Consider the following 24876-nt stretch of genomic DNA (forward strand, 5'->3'; position numbering starts at 1 on the left):
TAGCAAGAGATCATGTAAATGATTTTAAATTAAATACAGCCTGAATATTATCTATCCAGTGATAGATAATGAAATGGTAAAAAATATTGTGGCAAATGTGCTTTGCAATCCCCCAACATCTTATCTCTTTACCAGGCCTGTGATTAAAAAGTGTATTTGCCATTGTCGGTATCTGTAGGACTTTCTGCAAACCTTATTCTCTTCTGTACATGCATCCTGAAGTCTTTGTGCCACTTGTTAAAAATAAGTGTATTCTAGCTGCATGTGAAGAAGCTAACCCCACCAGCTGGCTGCTGCCTGATTATTGGATATTTGATGTTCCACATGTCTGTGAGACATTCCTGTTTGCTCTCTGAGATGTGCTTGTCAAGATTTAGCTGCTGCCATATGGGTTGTTTTTGAGTCCATTTCTACTTCTGATTGTCATGAAGATGTCAAGGAGTCAACTTAGATTGTAAAATTTATTATTGCCATATTGGTAAGTTTGGATAAATGTTACCTAATTCAGCACAACTTAAAGCTGCTCCTCCAAACAAACAAGAAGATGCAAAAACTTAATTAAAATAATAAAGGGCTTAGCAAAATATTAGACAAATAATTTTAAACAAAACTTCCTTAACTGGAAGTTAATTCATAACATGTTAAGTGGAAAAATGAAGAAGATTATACTGTGTACTACTGAAAAGCATTTAAAGAATAATGCAGTCATCAGACACAGTCAATATGGGTTCTCAGAAGGCAAGTTCTGTTTAAGTAATTTGATCTGCTTCTGTGGTAAGGTCACTGCCTGCTGGATGAAGGGAAGGAGGTGGATGTAGTTTTTCTGGATTTTAGTGAGGCTTTTGATGCTGTCTCTCACAGCACCCTTCTGGACAAGTTGTCTGACAGTGGGATGAGCAGGTTCATCATGTATTGGGTGAAGGACTGGCTGAAGGGCAGGCAGAGCTCAAAGGGTTGCAGTGAAAGGGGCAACATCTGCCTGGTGAGCAGGGAAGTTTCTCAGGGCTCAAATCTAGAGCCAATTCTGTTCATGATGTTTATCAATAACCTGGATGCAGGAGCTGTGCACACCATTAACACATCTGCTGGTGACACCAGACTGGGAGGTGCTGTTGACTCTGTAGGAGGCTTTACAGAAGAATCTAGATAGACTGGAAGTGATTAATGGGACAAAATTTAACAAGTGAAATGTCAGATCCTGCTCCTGGGATGGAGCAACACTAGGTACTCCCAAAGGAATCTGGGAACTCCTCTGCATCTGCACTTCATTGCATCAGAAAGCTGAAAAGGGAAGCAATAAGACATTTCTTCTGTTTGGGAAGATAAGAAAAATCTATTCCTTGTAAAGACCCTAAGCACGGTAAGGCAAGGATTGATAAATCCTCAATATGGACAGTGAATCTGTTTAGATTATGAACACTGGAAAAAGAATAAAACACATTATTGGGATGCAAATTTATAACCCTTTAAACTAATAAAGCCCTTCACGTCCTGATCTGTAATCTCTTTTAGTATTTTTTCTTTAAAAAACTAAAGGCATAAAGATTTTGTGAAAAGTAATATATCAGTGTTACTGCTACCTGGGGAGAAAGTTAAGCCCCAAAGCCCTAAAAGGGAGTCTCTCACAAGACCTTCCTCTGCATTCAGACAGAGAGGGCAGAGATCAATAAAACACAACTCCCTGGGGAGGAACTCTGCTAAAATGTACACAGCTCCACACTGATTCTTGTTCTTCTGTTCTGCTGCTGCTGTCCTAAAAATATCCCAGCTGCCCACTCAGGGCAACAATTAGGCAAACAAACATTAAAATAACCCTGGAATGCTCTGGACTGGACTGGCAGGCTTTGGTACATGGGTGCAGCTCTGGTACCCATCATGTCCTCTCTGTGTCAGACACAAGATGCTTATCCAGAGGGACTCTGAAATTTGACAGAAGCCTCTTAAGTTTGCAAGCAGCCTGGGGAATAAAATTTTCGTCTCTTCTGTCTCCAGCTCTTGTGCCAACATGTTGTGCCTGTACTACAGTTTGTGTGCCAGAGGTACCCTTGAGCCTGTACTGACAGAAGAGGAAATCTGCTCAGAAATAGCATAATGAAAATGGTGTATTTTTATAGAGTTCTTATAACCCAAATCAAAACATAACCAAACTCAAATTTTTCAGGTTTTTTCAGAAAAGTAATTTAATACTATCTAGAAGTTATATTCCAGATCAATTTTTCTTTTCATAGTATACATATTCATGATTCTTAAATCTTGGAAAAAAAATCTGATTTTTTAAAATTCTTTAAAAGCATGCTTAAAACTCAGTGGCCTTGAAGCCATGTTTAGATACTCCAATATCAGCTTGCTTTGCCAAAATGCTAGTCCTCATAAAAGCCCTCAAGAATGCAAATTGAAACTTCTTTACTTATGGGAACTTCTGGAAATTGGGTTAATGGCTGGGTCTGGTCACCTCATGATTAACATCCAGGTGCACACAGTATCATACAGATTGTGATGAAATTGGAAGGCTTAGGTAAAATCTTTGGCTTTCAAAATCTTGTAGAGATGCAACAGAAAAACGGAATAAGACAGGCCAATCCCCTACAACTAAACTGTGTTAGTAACCATTTCCTACCTGACTTACAAAAATGCACATGTATCATCCTTTTGACCTGGATATCCTGTTTGTATAATACAGAGAAACAGGTTTCTCCTGGTTTGTATGTAATACAGTTACTTATCCTTGAAGGTGGTAGGTAATGCCAAGGGAAAATAAGATATTAAAGGATGGGGTGCTCTGTTTTGCCTGCAAAGAAATAATCACTCGCAGGTATAAGATCAATTCCCATCAGATCACCTGGCATGGGGGGAGAGCCTAACATATTGGGTACAAGGAATGTAGCCAAATCTAAGTAAATATTAATAGATGGACCTGTTTTTATTTCTGCAGCTGAACATGCTGAAAGACAAGTAAAATGTAAATAGTGATTAATCATAGCATTTTTGTGTAAATTCTTCCCCTAGTACTACTATTTGCTGACAAGTACTCAGTTGTATATTAAATATGTTTTAAGTATGCTGCAAACTAAAACGGATGTATTTCCAAGACATTTTAGTTCTGCTTGTAAACCTAATATATAAAGGTTAAAATCATTGGTTTGCCTTCTAGTATCTCACTCCACTTGACAAAAAATTAATCTTAACTAAGCAGTTTGAAAGGACTGTAGGCATTTTCCAACCACTTCTCATGGCTTGGGTATTAAAAAAATATAGTCTTCTTTTTGTAAAAAAAAATCATTTATTTCCATTCTACTTCATACAGATCAGTTTCTGTTACTAATTAAATGTGCTTCTAATAGACTAGCACCAGCAGTCATTCATTTGGGCCTTACAGCTATTATACATAATCTTCTACTTTGTATATTAAGAAGAGGCAAAAAGCAGAAAATTATGTACAAAAAGTTTCACCTGAACTTGAGGAAGAAATTATTCACTGTGCTCGTGATTGCATACTGGAACAGATTTTCTGGAGAGGTCGTGGAGTCTCCCTGTCTGGAGATGTTCAAGAACCATCTGGACACAATCCTGCGCCATGCACTCTAGGATGGCCCTGCCTGAGCAGGGAGGTTTGGCCCAGATGATCCCCTGTGGTCCCAACCTGACCTGTTCCGTGACTCTCATTCTGAGAAACCTTTGCTTATTTATCCATATCACTTGTCCAGGTAGATTTGTCCTGGGCAGTCTGAGGAAACAAACTTCTCCATGTCACCTGTGTGCAGGAGACCAGAGACAAGTAAATTCTCAAGGTGCTGATAATACTGTGTGTGCTCTCCTTCATTTGATCGTATTTAAACCCTGCTAAGTCAGGACAGAGCTCTGCAGTCAGTCCTTAGGCACCCCATTTCACAGCGGTGGCTGAAGGTAACAGGTGAAGCCGAGCTCGGATTATTGACATTTCATAACGAATTTAAGGATTCTTGGCCGTGATCCAGCCGCAGTTAAGGACACTTTGATTGTCTAAATACCCCCCCTTCCGGAATTTCAACCCAAGAACATGTTACTTGCTGGAATAAAACACTCCACAAACAGTTGGCGAGCGCCGCAGTAGGTCTTTGCCAAGGCGAAGCGCTCTCTCCTTTTTATTGAATAAGTAAAGGATTGTTCTGGAAAGCTATTTTGTTCCTAACGCAGCGACTTTTGAGAAGGGGCATTCAGCGGATTATCGAACAGCGATTTCCCGGGGAGGGTTTTCCCCCGCGGCCGAGGGCAGCCGGGCGCTCTCGGAGAGCCGCACTCCGTGAGGGGGACGCGCCGCCACCGCCGGCCCCTCTCCCGCGCCCCCGCCATGTGAGACGCGCGGAGCCGCCGCGCTCCCTCGGCGCCCCGCGGCATTGTGGGGGCTGTAGGCGGCCGCCGCCGCCGCCCGCGCCGCCGCCGCCCGCCCGGGCCGGGGCGGGACTGCAGCTCCCGGCGGCCGCGGGGCAGCCGAGCCCGGCCCGGCCGAGCGGGGAGGAGCCGCGGGCGGCCGAGCCGGGCCGTCGCGCCGGCGCCGCTGGGAGAGGCCGGCGCGAAGGAGAAGGGGCCGGCGGCTGCGGCGGCCAATGCGAAACTGGCTGGTGCTGCTGTGCCCCTGTGTGGTCGGGGTCGCGCTGCACCTCTGGCTGCTGCTGAGCTGCCCCGGGACCCACCCGGCAGGTAGGAGAGGGGCGGGCGGCGGCCGATGCCTGGGGCAGCGAGGCGGGCTGGGCTCCTCCACCCTCTCTCCCCAGGCGCGGAGAGGTCGGGGCTGGCGGGGCAGGTAACGGGGCTGAGGCGAGGGGAGAGCCGGGGGGATGCTGTGCCCGCGGGGTTCGTCGGGCGGGAGGGAGCGTCTCGTACCGTGGAGCGGCGGAGGGCAGCGCAGGCTCCGCCGCCCGACGCGGGGGCACCGGGCGCGGTGGCGGTGCGGGGCTGCCGCGGGAGCGGGGCTGCAGCTCCCGCCTCAGAGCGCCGCCGGTGCCCTCCCGCTCCCACCGAGGCACGTGGGGAAGAAATTCCCACCGATCCCGCTCGTGTCGCGTCATTCCCGGTCCTAGGAATAGCTCTTCGCACTGCGCCGTGTTTGCCTCAGCGGGATTTAAAACCCCTGTGCTGCAGAAAGCTATTCATAGGAGCGGGTATCATCCAACACAAGTGAAATCCGACCCTTGAGGGCTTACCTTGTGCTCCTTATAAAATGAGGTGTAGTTTTCAGGCCACAGATCCTCATGCCTGAGGAAGCGGACATCTGTTGGAACAGAAACTTTTGTCAGCTGCCCACAGGTGCTGTTTGACGATATTAGAAAATACTGTACATGAACACGTAATGGTGTTTTTTTTACTTGGAGTGTGCTTAGAAGTGCTTAGTGACCCAGTAGCCTGTTCACTAATGGACCCACACTCTGAACTGGTGCCTGTTTCCATGCAGGGTGTGCACAGCTGCGAGGAAACGAGAGTCTGCTGATTGCCAGTGGCAATTAATAGTGCAAATAGGCAAGAAGCAATTGCACTGTTGCATAGTCTGAAGCTGCAGGGTTGTATAGGTGTCTGTCTGTATTCTGGCTTTTGCATATCACATCAGCATCTGTCACACTTGAATTATAAAAGAAAGGGAAGGAAACAATTTCCTTTTATAAAAAAAAGGAGAAAATTGTTGAACTTCTAGCCTGATGCACGTTTGAATTGCCTAGTTGGTTTTCTTGATCTGTGACTGCTATTTCAGAGCTTCAGAGCATTAATTTGGAGTTAGAAGTAGCAGTGTGGAATCTCATGATGGCCTTTCCCATGTAAATGTATTTTCCACTAGTAAGCATTTCTAAAGAAAATCCAGAAGTTTCTCAGTTGGTGTGGGTGTGAATAAGTGGTTTAGGTCACTTAAATAATCACTGTTAAAGGTATTAGCAAAAGTAGGAGTAACACAAATTTGTAAAAGAGCAGCTTAAGAAACTTGTGTATCGAGGTTCTCTCTGTTGCTTACTGCATGGATGAAGTGTCCCAAGGAAGCTCCAGCTAGAATTAATTTAGAATGATTTACACAGAGACCAAAGACTCAAAAGGATAAGGGTTGACTCTGGTTGAGTCGCAACATTCAGGGTGGATCCCCTTGCTTTTCAAACTCCTGATGGAGCTTAGTGCAGCTAAGTCCAATCTTGGTCTCCAGCTTCAGCAGAGGTTTGCATCTAAATGAATTAGCAGCACTTAATCAATGACTAATTTACAAAGTGATTTTCCTTTCCTAAAAGTGAGTACAGAGGGTGAGAAATGATAGGAAATCTAGGTGTATGTTTCCTCCAGTACCTCAAAGTATCCATTAATTGTTGTTATTATTATTATTTTTTTTTTTTTTTTTTTTTTTTTTTTTTTTTGTAGTCTTTGGACTGGGAGTGCAGGGACTGCATGAAGTACTTGCATTGTACCCCCTGGTTTCTGTCAGGTTTAGGGGCAGGATTTCAGGATTTGAACCAAAGGACCACACACAGCCGACTGCTGGGCACCAAGCTTGGATATTCAAAATACCAAAAGACCAAAAGCCAAAGTAGTTCCATTGTGATCTTCCACTGCAAAGCAAGTAGGCAACATTTGCTTCTCGCCCAGAGCCATAAATTAACTTTTTTAACTTAATAAATTATTACTCACCAAACTCTTGGTTTGGTGAATAACACTTGCTCCATTCACTGCAGTGGTTTTAACTCTGTGCCGTCCAAGCTGTACACCCAGCTTCTCAGCATCCTGTTGCATTAATATTGAAATTTGTGCTCCTGTATCTGTGTGGAATTTTGTCAGTTGTTGAGGGCCATCAGGATTTGCTTTAGTGATGGGTCTGAGCTCATGTTTGTAGGAATCTGAGGGAAGCAAAGAATCAGCTTTCCTCAGTTTGCTGCCATCAGGGTCATCCCATATGTTCCCATTCCATTCCTCAGGGGGTACAATTAATTTCTTAACCTATACAATGTCAGGAGGATGGAAAGCCCACATAAACATAAATCTGATGTTTTCCTCCAACTTTTTTTTTTTCTAATTTTCTTCCTTTAACTGATTTTGCAGGTGCTCCATTTTCAAAGGCAGTATTAATTCAGTTGCCTTTAGGAGTTTTATTTCTTCCTTTAGGTATAGTACCCTTCTATTGTTATTCTTGCTATCTTGATAAGCAGCTTCTAACCAGGTTGCCAGCATTTTGTAAATAATTCCTTTTCCATCCTTTATCTGACAGCCACCTTCAGCTGTCATTTCACAGCTGTACAATCATGCCAGTTAACACAACCCTGTTCTTCTGAGAATTTGAAACTTGGACTTATTCTGTGCTTTCCTAAGTAATCTGTGCTTCTGTTTGACATCCAGTCAAATATGCCAATTTGTCACAAATGAGTGGTTTAGGTTGCTTAAAGAATCACCATCAAAGGTAGTAGCAAACCCAGGTATCCTCTGAATTTAACCTGAGCTCACAACTAAGCACCTTGCAGCCAACTCACTTATTTCCTGCTGCTCCCCAGCCCTGCAGTGGGACGGGGAGGAGGATCCGGGGGAGGAAAAAAAAAAAAAAAGAAAAAATAGCCTCATGGATTGAGAAAGGAAGGAAGAATCAAGTTAGAATTCATTTAGAATGATTTGCACAGAGGCTGAAGATGTTTTAAAAGGGTAAGGGAGACCCTCCTGTTGAGTCATGAGATTCAGAGTGGACCCCCTTACTTTCTAAACTCCTTATGGAGCTGAGGTGCAGCTAGGTCCAGTCTTAGTCTCAGACTTAGTCAATGATCTAAAGGATTTAGCAGCACTTAATAATTCACTAATTTAACATTTACAAAGTGATTTGATTTACTGTAATTGCTACAGTGACTTGGTTATACATCCCAGACAACAACATTCATGCTACACTGGCAGAAGAGTATCTAAGTCAGCCCACACATGCATGCACACTGACAGAAAGAGATATATTTATATACAGGGATTTATGGGTATCAATGTATAGAAGTATACCTGTTAAAAATTCCCCTGGAGTTCAGTGAAACACTCACTTCAAATATCTTGGCATTTCTCAGTGGGAAAGAGTTGAGCCTCAAGGAATGTAAGGTTACTGCCCAGGCCCTCTCATCAATTTTGGATGCTGATCCTCAGAACTTTGCAAACTAGAGCATCTGTGAGCTCCGAGAGACATCCTGCTCAGGGAGTCACTGACATCCTGCATAGCCTGCTGTGGTACAGGAGAGCCAAAGGCTTCACTCAGGACCAGTTCTTAGGGTTCTTCAGATGTTTGGCTTTAGTCATCCATAAATTTCAACCCTGAGCCTTGGTTGGTAACTGCTGGAGTTTTCAAAAATCCAGTGACTATGGAGTGTGTTCCACTCAGGGTACAGTTCAGGTAAGGAATGTTCCAGGCCTGTCCGGGGGTGGCTGATTACTGCTGCTGTCATTCCCTCCTTGGTCAGGCAGCAGGAGTTCCTCCCCATGGGCAGTGTCACCCTCGCCTTACCCGTGGTGGGGCTGGTGCCTGCTCCAGTCAGGGGACACTTCACTGCCCAGCTCATTCCAGAGAGGCTGATGGGAATTCCTGAGGTAGAGCAGCCCTGAGGAGGGGGAGGAACTGGGAAGTTGGGAAACGAGAGAAGCAGCTTTGCTCTTCAGAGTTCCCCTGTTTCAGACAGTTGTTATTGGAGTTGATGTTCATTGCTGTAAAACCATGCTGCATTGGATAGTGTTAGGAGACCTAGGATTTTTAGGAAGTGGGGTTTTTAACACTGAAAGAGCAAGTGTATGGTTTCTGTGCAGGGTTTATTTAGTTGTAAATAAATGCTATTGTAAAGTTACTACTGAGTAATGTGCTCATGCTGAGGGGAGGAATAACGATGCCTCCTCTAAAATAAGAACATATGTCATCTGTAGGAAAACGCTCAGTACTGTACATGTGTTGTCTTTTTGTAGGCCCAATCCTTGCATGGTATTTAAGGAAGAATCTGTCTCTTAGCCTTCAAAGTACCACAAAATGTACAAGGTGTAGGTATGGCTGCCTTGGCAGAAGAAAGGATGAGCCAAGGGACCTCAGATGTCTTCTGTGTTGTATTTTTTTATTATTCAGAGAGTTTTAGGAACATTAGTGACTTCGTATACAAAAGAAAGAAATGTTTTAAAATTTATTAAATTTCTTAAAAGGCTTCTTGAATCTGAAGCTACTTAAGAGGATCTGGTAGTGCCTGATAAGGCCAGTCTTGTTTCTCTTGAGTAATTTTTTTCCTTGTTTACTACTCCAGCTGCTCTTTACTACCTATCACCTGGAATCCCTGGTGTGAATAAAAAGTAAATCTTATCTTGGGGCAGTGTTTTGCAATAGCTGTGACATAAAAATGCGTAATTTCTATATTCTCTGGCATTTCTGTGTAGTTGTGTACAATAGTTGAGTGCTATCTCAACAGCTGCAGAATTAGCTACCAGTAGAGGTCAAAGACAGAGTGAAGAGCAATTCTGTATTTGAGGAGTTTAATTACCCTCCCAAATAATCATCACCACACATTCAAATGGAAATCTGTCAAAAAGTTGATAACCTGTTTTAGTGATTATTTACCTTGGCTTCATTGACTCACTCACACAAGATTGGAATAGACATTCCCAGCCATCAATTGTGCTTACTATTTCTATTAAGCAGCTCTTGGTTTCTGTCATAAAATGGCAGGTGGGCAGCCTACATTTATTTAGTGAGTGCTCAGGGTGGCTTTTTGTCTGTTCACTTGGATTTCTGGCAGTCATAGGAAGAGGCTGTTCCAGAGGCTTGTTGTCCTGATTAAAATTACGTTCTCATTTCTAGCCTGACCTTACTACTTGCACCTGGTTTATGCCCTTTAATTCTTAAGCCTTTCAGTCAAAAGGGTCTTTGTCCTCCTTCAAGTATGTCTTCAGCATGTAACCATAGGGGTCAAAGGTGTCTGTTTTAAACCTTTGCTTTCTTAACTTGAGCACTTCAGGTACTTCTAACCTGTAGTGGAAAATAGAAAACAGTTCCAGAAATAGAAAATATTTCTAGAAAACAGTTTGGTTTTTTATCTTTAGGTCAGATGGCTTTAAATGTAAACAGTGTTCCAGTCTTCACTCAATCCATTTTCTTCCTCTCTAGGAAGTACCTTCTGTAATAAAGTCTTCCTTTTAACCACCCCTTGTGAAAGGCCTGTAGTTTGCCTGCATTCTTGGCCCTGAGTTGTGTCTCTCCCTGTGCAGTGTTCAGACTTTCCCTGTGCTCATGATCGCATTTACCTTGGTGTCACAGAAGATTGAGTACACTTCTTGTAGGAGCTACTTAGTAATTTGAAAAAAAATAAATAGGATCAATCCTGAGACCAAAGGCCTTTGTTTTAGTGTCCTGTTTTCAGTGGCTTCCTGCTTTTTTTTTTTTGTTCATCAGTTAATGAGACTGTAATTCACACTTCTGAACAAGATTTGTGCAGGAACATGCTTTTAGGTTTAATTGAAATCCTTGTCTAACTGGTTACAAACAAGTGCTATCCAAAGAAAGTTCATGAGTAGGAAGCTTAGTTAATTTTTTGTAAAAGTCTTAGATAAATGCTAATTATAAAATGACCTCAGAAACTTGAGAAGGAACAGACAGACCTGCTTTTAGCACTCCAGGTGGATTCATTGCTAATTGTGTGTTTTAATTGATGGCACAAATCTTATTGAGTAGGAAGTTACTCAGTGTCGGGCTTCAGCTACAGGGACTAATCAGAAAGCCCCACACATTCTGGGGAATCTGCTGCTGCTTTGCTGATGCTGCTGCCCTTTAAGTTGTTATTCCTGTTACGTTTCTGGGGGGGGGGTGGCAGCTAAAAATTGGCCCACTTGGATTTGTGAGAGTCAGTCTTCTACTAGTGAACAATTATGCAACAGATTAAAGCCCAGCATTTTCTAGAGTCTGCTTGTATGCCATCTGTTGTCCTGTGGCACAGCATGTACTTCTTCAGGCACTGGCCTAATGGAACCAAAATGTGGGAACAAGCTACAAGGTGAAGTTTTGCTAAAATATGGGAATTTCTTAAGAAAGAATGTTGTCTGAAATCTGGTAGCCCTGTCTGTCAGGGAGTAGCCTGCTTGGTCACAAAGTTATTTCATCTTTTGTAGGCATGTAAAGACTTACAGACTGGGGGCCTTGGCAACTGAAACTCAGCAGGTCAGGTTTGGCATTGGCAGGAGATGTGCAGTCCTGCCTCAAATGCCAGTGGAGCCCCACCCTTCATCTGTAAGATCTTTGTATGACATGGCTATTCATGGATAGGCCACCCCCAACATAAAACAATCCCCTAACTTTTGATGGGCACAAAATAAGCTGATGTTATTTTCCAAATTAATTGAGGGTTTTTTTAGGGTTTTCAGTTATTCTGTAGACAGATGTCTGAGACATTGCGAACTGCTGATGAGTGGCATGGCATTGTATTTTTGTATTTTGGCACTGGAACAGGGGGCAAAGAGGCCAATTCTGCCAGAGTTGGCTGAATTAAGGTTTTCAGCAGTTATCCTGTAAATTGCCCAGAGTAGAACAGCCAGAAGAGAGCAAGTAGCCTTCCCTGGGAGCAGACTTTTGCTCCATGGCAGCAGGGATTGGTGGCTGATTTTCATCAGGTAAAGGTGCTATACTCTGCTTCCCCTGCCCTGCCACAACCCCAACCCTTCCCTCCACAAAATAAAAAAAGAAAAGGAGGCATCAGTTTGTGCTGAAAAAAATTTCACTTTGTTTCTTTTGACTTTTCTACTGATATTTTAGCCATTGTTCCCAGTTTTGTCTAGAAATGTGCAAGTATTATATAATTAAGGTGTTTTAGGGTATCATCACTCCACCACTGTTACTACTGCCACTTGGCAATTCAGAAGGACCCTGCTGTCCTATTTCTTCTAAGGAATGCTGTTGATGTAAAACAAGCAGAAACCTCTGCCGGCAGAGGTTTTGTTCTTTGAATCTGTAAATCTTGTCTAAAAGCTTGCCTGCCTCACAGAGCGCTGCAGAGACCAGGGGTGCACATCTTGGCACTTTGTAGCTCTGGGGTGAAGTCGGCACTGCAGGGAGGTCAGGTAGCTCTGCTTGCAGCAGAACATGTAATGCAGATGAGCTGTAGCAGATTACTTTAAGTGAAGTAGATTAAAAGGGGGAGAGAGCTGCTTTTGCTCTTCGGTTTGTTCTTTTTCTCTGTGTGTGTCAGCATTCTGTGAATACAAATCTTTATATTGAGTTAATTCCTTCCGTCGTGTTTGTTTGGATCTTTAGCAAAGCAGCAGAGAAGAAAAAAGTATTAAACCTCAGGAATATGGCTGCAAAATCACAGGAATAGGCAGAGATAAAAATGTGTGGGGTTTTTTATTTTGGAGGACTGTTGCTTATCTTATGAAGTGGATTAGTTGAGAATATTCTGAATAACTTCTGCTTGGCCTACTTAGTTCCATTCATTGATTTATTCAGGAAGAAAAAAAAAGAAAAAAGCTGCATTGGTAGCAGAAGACACAAAGCCCAGCTTTCTGTGGAGCTTACTTATTTTAGCTGTGTCCAGTGGAGGTGCTCTGGTGCCTGATATTGCAAGTAAGCCTACGCTGCTGTGTTTCTCAGTGCAGCACTGATGAGTCTTTTCTCTGTCCACTCCAGTTGCTTGAAATGTGGAGACTCAGTCACTTTATGGACTACATATTATGTCAAATTTCACTGAAAATAACTGGCAAATTTAGTAGTTGATTGGGGACTCATCAATAGAAATATGTTTAGCTAGACTGTGTTTGTTGACAAAATCAAGCTAAATGATCTCTCACTCTTTTCATCTCCTTATAATGAAGCAAATATAATTAACAGCCTAATTTGACATTTTATTGAGAATCAGTCTCATGGGAAGAAGAGGTGCATGTTCATCTTTGTAGTTTGGGGTTTTGAAAACCTTCAAGAGCTGTTGGCTGCTGCTGAGGTGGCTAAAATCTGAGCAGGGTCAGCAGACTGCCTGTCAGTGGTGACCTCTTTCCATGGCCAGCTCAACAGGACACACACCTCTGCATCTTTAGTTGTGTCTTCTAATGGCACAGCTTTGTACTCTGCATATGCACCTGTTGATTTTGGTCTGTTGCTGGTTCTCAGTCAAGCCTCACCAGCACTTTCACCCATTTCATGAAAATTGGTGCCTGAGAATCCTGTGAAAGCCTCCTGAAGCTGATACTGAGGTGAAAATCTTTACCAATAAAAGTACAAGTGTGGTCACATGTCAGAGAATTGTGTGGAAGCCAGTCCTTACAAATAGCAGAGCCCAAGAAAGCTTCAGTAGGAGCTTACCATGAACAATGTGACACAAGGTAGTGACAGACTGGACTTGGTAGCTTAGAGCTGACACAAGTACTGCTGGCAGCTGCTTGCTTTCATGTGTTTGTAGGTTTTGCTGTGGATTAACAAGTAGGCTTTGTGTATTTATCTCAGGTTCTACTGAGAAGTCCTGGTGTAAGTAATGCAACCAAGGTGCAACTTGGAATAAGTAAGGGTTCAAAAGCAAGGTAGACAGTGACCTCTGGGTTGGAAAGCTTCCTCTCCTTTTTCATACCTTTGGTCTGCAACACTTTTAGGGTTTATAATGGAATTTAATGTGTAGCTTTTTTCTTTTCCTTTTTTTCACCCCCTTCACAAACTACAGAATTTAGTTTTTTTTCTTGTCTTTGAAATCAGAAAATATAGAGGTGTAATTGACTTGCACAAGCAGTTCCAGGTGAGAGCAATGTATATGATATGATACAGTCCAACATTGAAAATTTTGGTCTAAAACTGCACAGAAATAGAATGGAAGATAAATAGCTTTGGTCCTCAGTGGCAAGTATTGATTGCTTGTCTAAATTGTCACTGTTGACTTTGAGGTCAGCAATGTTTTCTCTTAAATTAGGCTGCATCAGAAAATATTTATGCTCATATTGGAATTATTCTTATAAATTAATAATAGCTCTAGTTTTTTTTCTCACTTTATCTACCTTTTTTAAAATAGTGCAAGTTCAAAGAAACACATATGAATCTATTTTCCTGAAATCTTAGCATTATTCCTATTTTTCTATAGGAAGTAGAAATCTTTACTAACAAGCAAAAAAATGTTTTGTCTATTCTGTCAAAGTAAGCTTGCTTTTTTTTTTTCTCATTTTCAGTGGTTTTAAAAGTAAAATTACATAACTCTTGGGACAGAGAAGACAGACAATCTTCTGCATATAGACCACTGCAATGCTGTTCAGAAAGTAATAGGATATTAATTCTGAAGCATCTGTTACATTAACATTGTTCCCATGTGGATGGTTCATAAGGAAAAGCTTCACTCATTTTAAAACAGAAACTAATTAAAAGTATATTTGATTTGAGTAGCTTATTTTTAGTTTGTCTTTTTTTTTAATTCATTCAAGCTAGCTTATGCTATTCTGAGTCAAGTCACTTGTGCCCTTAGTTTTATTTTTCTTTAATTTTGATTTAGTGGGATGGTTCTGCTTCTTGTTAAAAGTGATGTCTTAAAAAAGAAATCTGTGCAAACAGTACCTCATCTGCAGTCCACAAGTCTAGTAGTCATATTAGACCTATGAACTTTATACTGCAAGGCTTGGAATTAAGGCTGAAGAATAATCAAAGGATTGATGAAGAACAAGGGAAAAAAAGGGATGTGTAAGCAGGGATTTGCTATAGTGTTGTACTTTATAAACATATGTCTGTCTCATGTAGCTCTGCTGTCTTGGAGAGTTGGTAATTCTTGGCTATGTAATGACCTGGCTATGTATGAGGACATGCAGAGCCTCTGGATAAATTATATTTACTTGTATAGAGGAAAACTAAATTGGTATTTTGATTGAACAGTGTGTTTGACTTAAAAGTTTCTTCAGGTATTATATAGGGCACTAGATTTGCTGCTCTGTAGCAAACAAATCTTATTCCTAAACCTCACCATCAACTCAGTTATGGTTGTTGTTGTAAGAGGTGCAACAGTAACTTCAGTGAAAAAATGAAGACTGTAACTAATGGCTCATTGCTTGGGATTTTAAGTTGTTCTGAGCCTAAATTGATGGAAGCTTCTCTTAATAGGTTAATGTTCAGCTTAAGTAGTTGATAATCTTGTAGCTGCTTTCATTTAAATAATGGTGGAACTTAACCTTCTTAGAGAAAATCAGTGTTTGCATAATTAGAACTAAAATATTTAGTGGGAAATAGAATGGGAAAGGTTACCTGTGGAAACATCACTGTAGTTTTTCTGCTTTTGCATTGTTCTGAGAATCAATTCCAGAGCAGTTTTATTTGGCTTTTGGAAATAGTCCTAAAGAACATCAACAAAAAAATCTTGAAATCTTGATATTGATTCAGCATGGAACAGAGCAAGACCATGGCCTCTCCATTGCCTGCTGAACACTGACAGTGGGATGTAAGGCTAGATGGATGTCTGCTGGGATTTGGCACAGCAGTTTTTGTGGCACATGCTGTGAGGTCCTGGGTTTGTGAGCAATGTAAAAGAACCCATCTATTCAACTTCAAAGTGGAGAAAGGGAGTGCTGGTACAGAAGGTGGAGTCTGGATAATAAATCAACTCTTTCTAGTGGGAGTTCACAATACAGACTTGGCAGTGTTTTTAGTCTCTTAATTAGATTCTAAAAAATCTTGTCTGTGCTATACGCAGTTGTTTAAAGTGCACTCACCACTTACATTTGTTTTCTTTATCTGCAGCCCAGTGAAAAACATAGTGAGATGAGAGGGAAGTAATCCTTTGCTAAAGTTAAATACAAATCTGTCTTAACTCTAGGATGTCGGATAGATTAAACGAAGCAAATTCACTTTAGCTACTTGCCTGACTGTTTACAGGCTCTAAATCAGAGCTTCTCAGGTCTCTATCTGGTCATAATCCTGCTTGAAATCAAGTTCAGGTTTCATGATCTCTAAATTAAAACAGCACAAGCTAAATCCTGGATTACAAGTATTGGCAGTGGCATCCAGCTTTGAATAAAGCCAGAGCATTCCTGTGTAGGGATGTAACACCCTGTGTGAAGGCAGAGTGGTATTCCACTTCAAAAGGTTAGAAGTAATGGTCCTTGAGATCCCACACTGAAACTGTGAGGCAGAAAGGTGGTCCCAGCAACTTTAGGAAGCACAGGGAAAATGGGCATGTGAGTGAGGGTTTTGATGTATTGAAAATGTTTCTCTGATTCTGAACCAAGAATACAAAAGTAATACTGCTGCTTGTTTTTAGTGTTTCAGTTCTCTTGCTTTTGAGATGTCCTTTAATCACAGAATTTCAGAATGGTTTGGGTTGAAGGGACCTTAAAGATCATCTAATTTCAACTCCCCTGCCGTGGGCAGGGATGACTCCCACCAGACCTGGTTGCTCAAAGCCCCATCCTACCTGACCTTGAACAATTCCCAGGACTGAGTTAGCCACAACTTTTCTGAGCAACCTTTTCCAGTGTTTTACCACCATCTGAATAAAGAATTTCCTCCCAACATCTAATCTCAGTCTCCCCTGCTTTAGTTTAAAACCCTTTCCCTTGTCCTGTCACTGTCTGCATTGCTCACCCTCCTTTTTGTAAGCCCCCTTTAAGTTCTGGAAGGCTGGAATTAATTATTGCTTGCAACTCAGGCTTGTAGTAATAGGTGCATAAAGTAAATACTTGTCACTTTCTCCTTGTAGGTCCGCTGTCCCTCTTTCCTCAATGGAAGCTGAAGCACTATGATGTTGTTGTGGGGGTTTTGTCAGCTCGGCACAATCACGAGCTCCGCAGGGTTATAAGGAGCACTTGGTTCAAGCACCTGAAAGAACATCCTGCCCTGAGCCAACGGTAACCTTCCCTGTTCTGTGGGTTGGCCAGGGGGGCAGGGCTCTCATGCTGAAATATCTTGTTTTAATAATTTTTGTTTTAAAGTGTTTCCTAGTTTATTCGTTTGTTTGTTTTTTAGCATCTTGTATTCTGATAGATTTTTTTAAAAGTTTGCTTAATAGTATATAAGAATACTTCTTGCCTGGGGGCTGTAACTACTTTTTATACACTGCTGTTTGCTTTTGCAATTACTTGCCACTGTTTATTAGTGATGTATAAGCCTTTCTGTTTTTTGTGTTGTAATGTATGGTGTGCAGCTTGAATCCTTGGTAATCTAGGATTTTTGAAAGCAGGCAGGATTGCATTTGGTGAGAGAACCACAAAAGCTCTTGCAAACAGCCTCAGCTGTAAAGTTCAGGTTTATTTCCTACTGAACCAGGTGCACCAAACTGCTGCAGTGTGAGTGGCACTTCCTGATTCCTTGCATAGACCTGATATGTACAGACAGGTCTGTTTTTGCTGAGAAACTCTGCAGCAGTTTGTCCCCAGAAATGCTGCTGCCATCCTCACACCTTGGTACCTGCCTTGCACTGAGAGCATTTTGCTGTTCCCAGATTTGTGTCAGCATGCAGCCTGGAGTGCAGCACAGCCACCTCCGTCATCTAAAAAGTGACCTTTCATAGCTTATATGGAGTTCTGGGAGGACATTTAGCTGCTAGGTGAAAAGATAGGCAAAGGTGGATCCTTGCTCATTGTGCTTACTTGATGTCTTCCTACTAAGGAATAACCATGATTGGAGCTGGAGAGGAACCTCTTGTTTTGCTACAGCCCAAAGCTGAAATATTTCATTGTAACAGACAGTCTGGAATCCTTGTTCCTCCTTTGATGCTTATGTGTCTTTTTTCTTACTATTTTTTTCATTGACGTTTGAATGCGTAGTATTTAAACAATCTTGAATTAACTAACAAACCTGAGCTAGCAGGGGCAGGTCTCTGGGATCCTTCGGTGTTGCCTTAGGTCTTTTTTCTGTTTAGTGTGCTAGCTGTCTTGTATCTCATTTCTAGCTGCCAATCTTCTTGTGACCTCATAATGTAAAATGTTACTGTGGATTTGGAATTGAGCTCCTATGAGGGGATTTGTGTGGTTGCTCTGCATACCAACTGTCATTGCTGATTTTTAAGAGGTTCAAAATCTTAACCCTGTGAAAGGCAGGTCATGGTGATAAAATTAAGTTTATTGAAGATGGAGGGAGGAGGGAAGAGAACTGGTGTTAATAAAAGCAAATTATTTTAGTGTCCTTGTGAAGTTTATAATAGGTGCGCATGGTTGTGCTGTGCCAGTGAAGGACAGAGAAGACCCCTACTCCTGCAAACTTCTGAACATCAGCAACCCAGGTATAGAAGTTGACTTTTAAAAATTCTGTGGTCTGAACTAGAGCTAGTCATCTCTCCTGAGAGTGGTTTGAGGAGTTTCATTGAGACAGCTAGTCTTGAAAACAAATACCTCCTAGAACTTGTTGCATAACCTTCCTGTAGGTACTATGTGCAGGCCAGAAAGGGAGAGATTTCTGGGCATGTGAAGGGCTGTCCATTGACTTCTAATGGATTTGCATTTTTCTTGTGTCACCAGACAGTCTCTCCCATGTACAATACATTTTTACCTGAAGTATGTGTTAAATGAAGTTGGAGAGACAAAATGACCTGGCATAGTGTCAAATGTGAATAAAATAGCAGGGTGACAGTCTTGAGTGTCAGATGGACTTCTCTGGTGACAAAGTGAATTCTCTAAGCAGGTCTGGCTGATTGGTTTTTGATTCTGCTTTAGAGAGAAAACAATTAAGAAGTGTAAAATGGAGGAAAAATTTAAATACCATACAAAAATTCCTAACTAAAATTGTATATTTCTCCTGTCTCCTTTTGGATTTTATTTCATTCTTGCTCTTTAATACAAGTTAACTGAGGACTGCTAGGTACCTGAGCCATGATTGAACACAAAATGTAATTTCTGTTACTTTCTCTTTGAATGACAACATCCTCTGTTTCTGAGTATAAACGGTACCTCAGGGCTTAGGTAGGCGATAATGCCGAAAAGCAGACAGCTGAATTAAGTGGAGGTGTGTGCCATTTTGATACATGAATAATTATTTTATTATGCTAATATACATGTATTCATGCAGTCAAATAGCATTTTTGTCTTCCTGCTGTGGATTTATTGTGTTTCTAATCTTTGCCCAGTGGATATGTAGGCATTGAGCTGCAATTGCTATTAGCCTGCAGATTGCTGTATCACTGAAATTTTTCTTGCTGCAATGTGCAGCCCATTGTATTTTCTTTCACTCCAGTGTTTGATTATCCTTGTGCACTTGCTAGCCATGCTAATTAACCAGAATGCTTTGCATGCGGGCAGTGTGCTTTGTGTGTGTCCAGGAACTATGAACTTTTCTCCCCTTACCTCTGGCCTTTCCTTTTCATTCAGTTTTGAATCAGGAAATTGAAGCATTCAGTCTCCCTGAGGACATCCCTTCTGTGCTGTCTGAAGACAGAATTGTCAGTGTGAACTTCCGTGTGCTTTACCCCATTGTCATCACCAGCCTTGGGGTGTTTTATGAGGCTGATGGGGTGGGATTCCAGAGGAACATCACTGTAAAGCTCTACCAGGCAGAACATGAGGTAGAGTGCTGTAGTTATTTTTTGAAAGCATGATATCTCTTTTCTGTGCATTAAGTTCTTAAAGAAAGTGACATGCTGTGTTGGTGAGTTAGAAGAGAAATACTTAACTGACAAGTTTATGAATTATATTTTTCTTCTGTTGCATTTTAAATTCTCATATACATATACAAGGCACATCCTGGATGAAAAAAGGATGAAATTCCCCAAGTGCTATGTGTCAATCTAGATGCTGTTATGAAAGAGCACTTACATTTAATTCCAATGCATAATTTTTTGTTTGTATTTGGTGTTCTAAATATTGATAGTTATTAAGGAATAAAAATTAAGCTATCTAATATATTTAAAATGCTTGCAGAAACATGTATTTAGTGTCTTCAAGCAGAGATGCAGGACAGCTGTAATTTTTTCTTGTCTGTCTTCTGGCAAGACATTTTAAGATTTCTAGAAACTGTTACAATTTACTTATAATAATCAAACTTCATTGATAATTTCCCTCAGTCCCAAGCTGTTATGGGCTTGATAGAATAGCTTTGTGATTTGGAGGGAAAAAAATTTTGAGCAATATTGTTGTATTTGATAGATTCCATTTATCTCAATTTGATAGGCCAATTTCAAAACTTCTGCCTGTGCTACAGTAAACTATGACTTCCATGATGAACTTCCAACGAGTTTGGTTTATAATAGCCGTAATAAAAATAAAGTTATACTGTAATCAAGTTCATGTTTCCTAAATTGTAGAGTTCCTAAATGTTCAGTCTGATAATTTTATTTGCATTAGATTTTTACTTCCAGTAAGGGAGAAAAGTTGGTATCATAAGAGAGCTTGGAAACTGTTTTCCGAAGATTGGAATTTGGCAATACAGAATCTTTTTGTAATTTGTTATTATGGAAGAGCCATTTTATGGCCTGTATAATGCAGTAGCACTTTTAATGTGTGTTGTGGTTTTTTTTTAATCTTGTTTTTTTCCCGTTGTTCACAGGAAGCCATCTTCAGTGCTCGCTTTAGTCCGCCGAGCTGTGGAGTGCAGGTGAACAGATTGTGGTACAAGCCAGTAGAGCAGTTCATTTTGCCAGAGGTATGTGCAGTGCCAGAACTGCCAGCAGTTCTTTTAAGTCATCTGGGCAGACTGACTGATAAAAGTGGCCTTGGCTTGAGGCAGAAAAGGGCGAGTGAAAACCTCTAGAATGTTAGTTCACAGAATCCCAGAATGGGTAAGTAGTTGCAGGGATATGCTGAAATCCAATATTTGTTTTACAGCATCCTATTATCACAGCTAGTTATAAAACATAAGCCTGGAAAATATAAATTGATAAAAAATTACTTTGTCAAATAGTAGCAACTTCAGAAAACTTATCTATTTCTGGTTGCAAACTGTACCTGCTTTGATTCTGTGGGAGAGTTTACCAGAACATGTGGTGCTTCTTTTCCCCTTCTGCTTTATCAGACATTAGCACACAAGATAGGAAGGGGAGGATGGCTCAGGTTTCTAGGGAACAGCTGGAAAAGAGGTTTCTGCATCTGATGTCTTGGACATAACATCAAGATATTGTGTGTTATGTTTGCAGTGACAGAGTTGTTTGTTTTTGGTATAGGGATATGGAACATACTTGTGGCTGCATAGGAAGGAAGAGGATTTAACACAAAAGAAGAATATTGTAGGAAAATACCGTGATGATTTTGCAAAAAGGAACAGAATACCCATAGGAAAATACCGTGATGATTTTACAGTGAAGGTTTAATGAATAAAGGTTGGTGAAGGAGAATTCTAGTTAGCAGACCCTGTCAGGTACAAGGAATTGGTCTCAGTGGACTAGTGATCTCTCACTAGGTATCTCAGCTACCATTTTAGACAGATTCCCTTAATTTAAATATTTTCCTGGACTCTTGCTGCTGTTTCTGTAAGTTGTCTTCAAGTCTAGGTTGTTTTATTACTAAAGAAATTGTGTTATGAAAGAATGAAGAAAGAAAAGACTGAAGAGGGAAGAGAGGACAGTTTGGGCCAGTTTATTCCCTGATTTATTTCCCTGGCTCTATACTAATGAGTGCATTTGGAAATCTATTAATTTTAAGGGGAATCTGCAGCTGACTGATTGATTTTTCATCTTAGACAGTGTTTACTGAATACTCTGCAGGTTGTTATGCTGGCAGGAGACCTTTCAGGTGAGCAGACCACTTGCAGTATTTTGTGCATATGGTTTGGCAATCTAATTTCATACTAAAATGATTAAGGGTTTATTTTACGTTTTTAAAAGGAATATTGATTACCCAGTAATTTGGTAGTCTATCAGGTGAGCCTTTCCCCTGTAAGACTTTGTTTTGAGATGCTAAAATTCCAGGCAGTTGTAATTTTGCTATAAATGGTTGCAGTTTTCCTGAGAGGCAGATGGGAAATGCTTCCTTGAGAGAAAGAATATTAGTATTCATATATTTCTTTGTGTGGGCTCCCTTAATCTGATGTGTGTCATGCACTGAATGCTTACAGGGTAACACCATGTTTCTAACGTAGATTAATAGGGCTTAGGCACAGCATGCAGTCTCCTGTGATGCTCAGGATGCTGAAGCACACACAGTGATTCAGAAGAGGTGGCAATGCCCACGTGTTCCTGTCTGCTTGTTTGAGAGCACTAAATTTAGTGAACTGTTTAATTGTCACAGGATGCTGTCTGAGACAGTGTCTATTCTCCGTCTTTCCACCTTGAAGAAGCAATGGATTGTACAGACTGCTGAAGAGCTTCATTCATGTTGCAGCTGAAGTGCTGCTCTTTCTGCTTGTCTTGGGGAAAGGAAAGGAAATGCAGCATTAGAATAAGCATCTGGCAGGCCAGATTGTGAGAGACAGAATCGATTATTCAGCTTTGGAACCACTGAAAGCACAGAACAGCAGAAGCACCAGCAGATAACTAAAACAAACAGGACTCTTACAGACAGGTCTTAGCAGTGCACTTATTTTGTCAAAAAGCCTTGGGCCATTTGCATGAAGATGGGACTCTACTGCACATATTCTGTATTACTGATGGGGAGTAGTAGGAGGAACAAAAGGCACAGCAGTGTTTAACATTAGGAAAGGAGTTTGGCAGGGCTGCATTATGTCAGTTCACTTGTTCGGTATTCACTGTAAATGCCACTGCGCTCTGGCAGCAACAAGGCTGGAATTTCAATGGGGAAAAACAGATGATGTAGTCTCAGGTGTGCCACTAATGTTTTTGCTTGAAGCATTTTCAGGCCTCAGCTTTCATTAACTGGCTTAGAGTAAGGATAGCTGAGGGCTAAAGCCATTAAAAAATTTGCTTACGAGTCTCTCAACCTAGAAAATAATGATAGCTTGCAGCCTTAGGACACCTTACACTGAGGTTCACTGGTAGTAACTGATTAAGACTCCTGGTACATTTAAAGTCAGTATCACTAATAGTCAGTGGTGAAAACTGTAATGTTTCTGCTTGCTGAGGCATGAAAGGACTCTTGCTCCTAAAGCACTCTCCTGTTCACTAAACAACTTTCCAGAGGTTGTGTCTATAAAGAGGACACTGAAGTGTGATTAGAGCCCAATCCCTACAGCAAAAAACATTGGAATGGGAGATGACAGTCACTGCAAAAAGAGAAATTGAGCCACTAGGAAAAGTCTTAATATTGGTTCATTTATTTTGATAAGTGAGAAATAATTAAGCAAACAGCAGAAAGCTGAGTATGAGTCAGCAGTGCCCTGGCAGCCATGAGGCCCAGCCACGTCCTGATGCTGCATTCAGGCACAGCATCCTCAGCCAGGCATGAGAGGGATTGTCCTGCTCTGCTCTGCACTGGGGCACCCTCACCTCGAGTGCTGGGGGCAGCTTCAATGTAAGAAAGAAACTGAACTGTTAGGGAGTGCCCAAAGGAGGGCAATGAAGATGGTGAAGGGCCTTGAGGGGAAGGCATTTGAGGGGCAGCTGAGGTCACTTGGTCTGTTCAGCCTGGAGAAGACTGAAGGGAGACCTCACTGCAGTTACAACTTTCTCATGAGAGGAAGAGGAGGGGCAGGTATTGATCTCTTCTCTGTGGTGAACAGGGACAGGAAATGGCCTGAAGCTGCATTAGGGAAGTTTTAGGCTGGATATTAGAAAAAGATTCTTCACCCAGAGGGTAGTTGGGCACTGGAATAGGCTCCCCGGGGAAGTGGTCACAGCATCAAGCCAAGAGTTCGAGAAGAGCTTTGTCAATGCTTGCAGGCAGAGGGTGTGATTTGGGAATGATCCTGCAGGGTCAGGAGTTGGATAGGATGATCCTTATGGGTCCCTTCCAATTCAGCTTATTCTGTGATTCTGTGAAACAAGGGGAAGGTATTGAGCATGGAAGTCAGGCTTGAATAAACACTGGCTAGCTCCATTATTAGCTTATAAACCTGGCATTTTAAATAATAGATGAGAGACTTCTGAAGTACACACACAGCTGTCATTAAACACTGAGGCTGCTGCAGATCCTAAGACCTACTTCCAGAAGAAAGCAATAAAGTAAGCTGAACTATAATCTAGACTTAAAGGTGTTTCAGTAGCTGAAGGATTTTTAGAGAAGGTTTCTAGTGTACAAGGAAGATAAAATGGGGAAGAGATTAGAGGTTGGTATAAGTAAACAGACTTCCTACAGCAACAGAGATGCATGTACAAACAAGTTGTTTTTCTGTTGCAACACCCACACTAACAACCAGTGTGTTTCCTATAAAAGTGGGAGAGACAAAATGGAATGTGTTCATCTGGGAGTCAGGAGTATAACAACCCTACCTTCCATAAGGGAGAAATTGCTTTAAAATTTTTTAAAAATAAGATTCTACCAATACTCTTACTTGTACCACTTACCGTCTGTTCCTTTGCATGTTCTCAAGGGTTGTCATTTTAAAGTTGAGATTAAGTCCTTTCAAATGCAAGAATTTACACACACACACATATATATATTTTATATTTATATACATATGTAAAACATGGAGTGGCATAGCCTAATTTGACTGTTAGAACCAGAAAATTTTGAAGTTATTCACTTGTCTTTTTCTTCCTTACTAGCCAAGATGTGAGGTAAGACTTCTGTGAGTCCTACAGTAGCTTATGATGCCTTTGCTGCCATAAAGGTGGCCGTATTTTTCTTTGAGTTTTGCTGGTGTCAGGATCCAGTCTCTGATTTCTGTTTGGCAGATAACGATAAAAGCTGAGCTTGTTTCCAAATCTGTTTTAATGTATTCCCTTTGTAACGCAGATTTTACATTTGATTTTTAAAAACTCACTTTGGGTCACCTTTAAATGCTGTTTTGATGATTTTAGAAAGCCAAAGTCTTTTATGCTATGCTCCTGTTAAAAGTTAATATAGTCTTAATGATTAGTCTTAGAAGAATGATTACATGTTACTGAGTTTCACAGATCTGTTTCATTTATGTGTAATTTATTTTTATTGAGGTGTAAGTAAAACATTTATGTTATGCGCTCAAGC

General features: G+C 41.2%; 1 protein-coding gene across 1 annotated transcript in view; it reads left to right on the plus strand.

The window, feature by feature from the left end:
- Positions 1-4532: 4532 nt before the first annotated feature.
- The window catches only part of B3GALNT2 (beta-1,3-N-acetylgalactosaminyltransferase 2), a 28179-nt gene continuing 7835 nt past the window's right edge, over positions 4533-24876 (plus strand). The window contains exons 1-5 of the mRNA XM_063151609.1: positions 4533-4677; positions 16632-16779; positions 18052-18152; positions 19234-19427; positions 20408-20503. Of these exons, the coding sequence (XP_063007679.1) occupies positions 4584-4677; positions 16632-16779; positions 18052-18152; positions 19234-19427; positions 20408-20503 (633 nt within the window). The 5' untranslated portion in view covers positions 4533-4583. The remainder of the gene's footprint in view (positions 4678-16631; positions 16780-18051; positions 18153-19233; positions 19428-20407; positions 20504-24876) is intronic.

The sequence above is a fragment of the Melospiza melodia genome, chromosome 3 (genome assembly GCF_035770615.1).
Source record: "Melospiza melodia melodia isolate bMelMel2 chromosome 3, bMelMel2.pri, whole genome shotgun sequence".
NCBI classification, from domain to species: Eukaryota; Metazoa; Chordata; class Aves; order Passeriformes; family Passerellidae; genus Melospiza; species Melospiza melodia.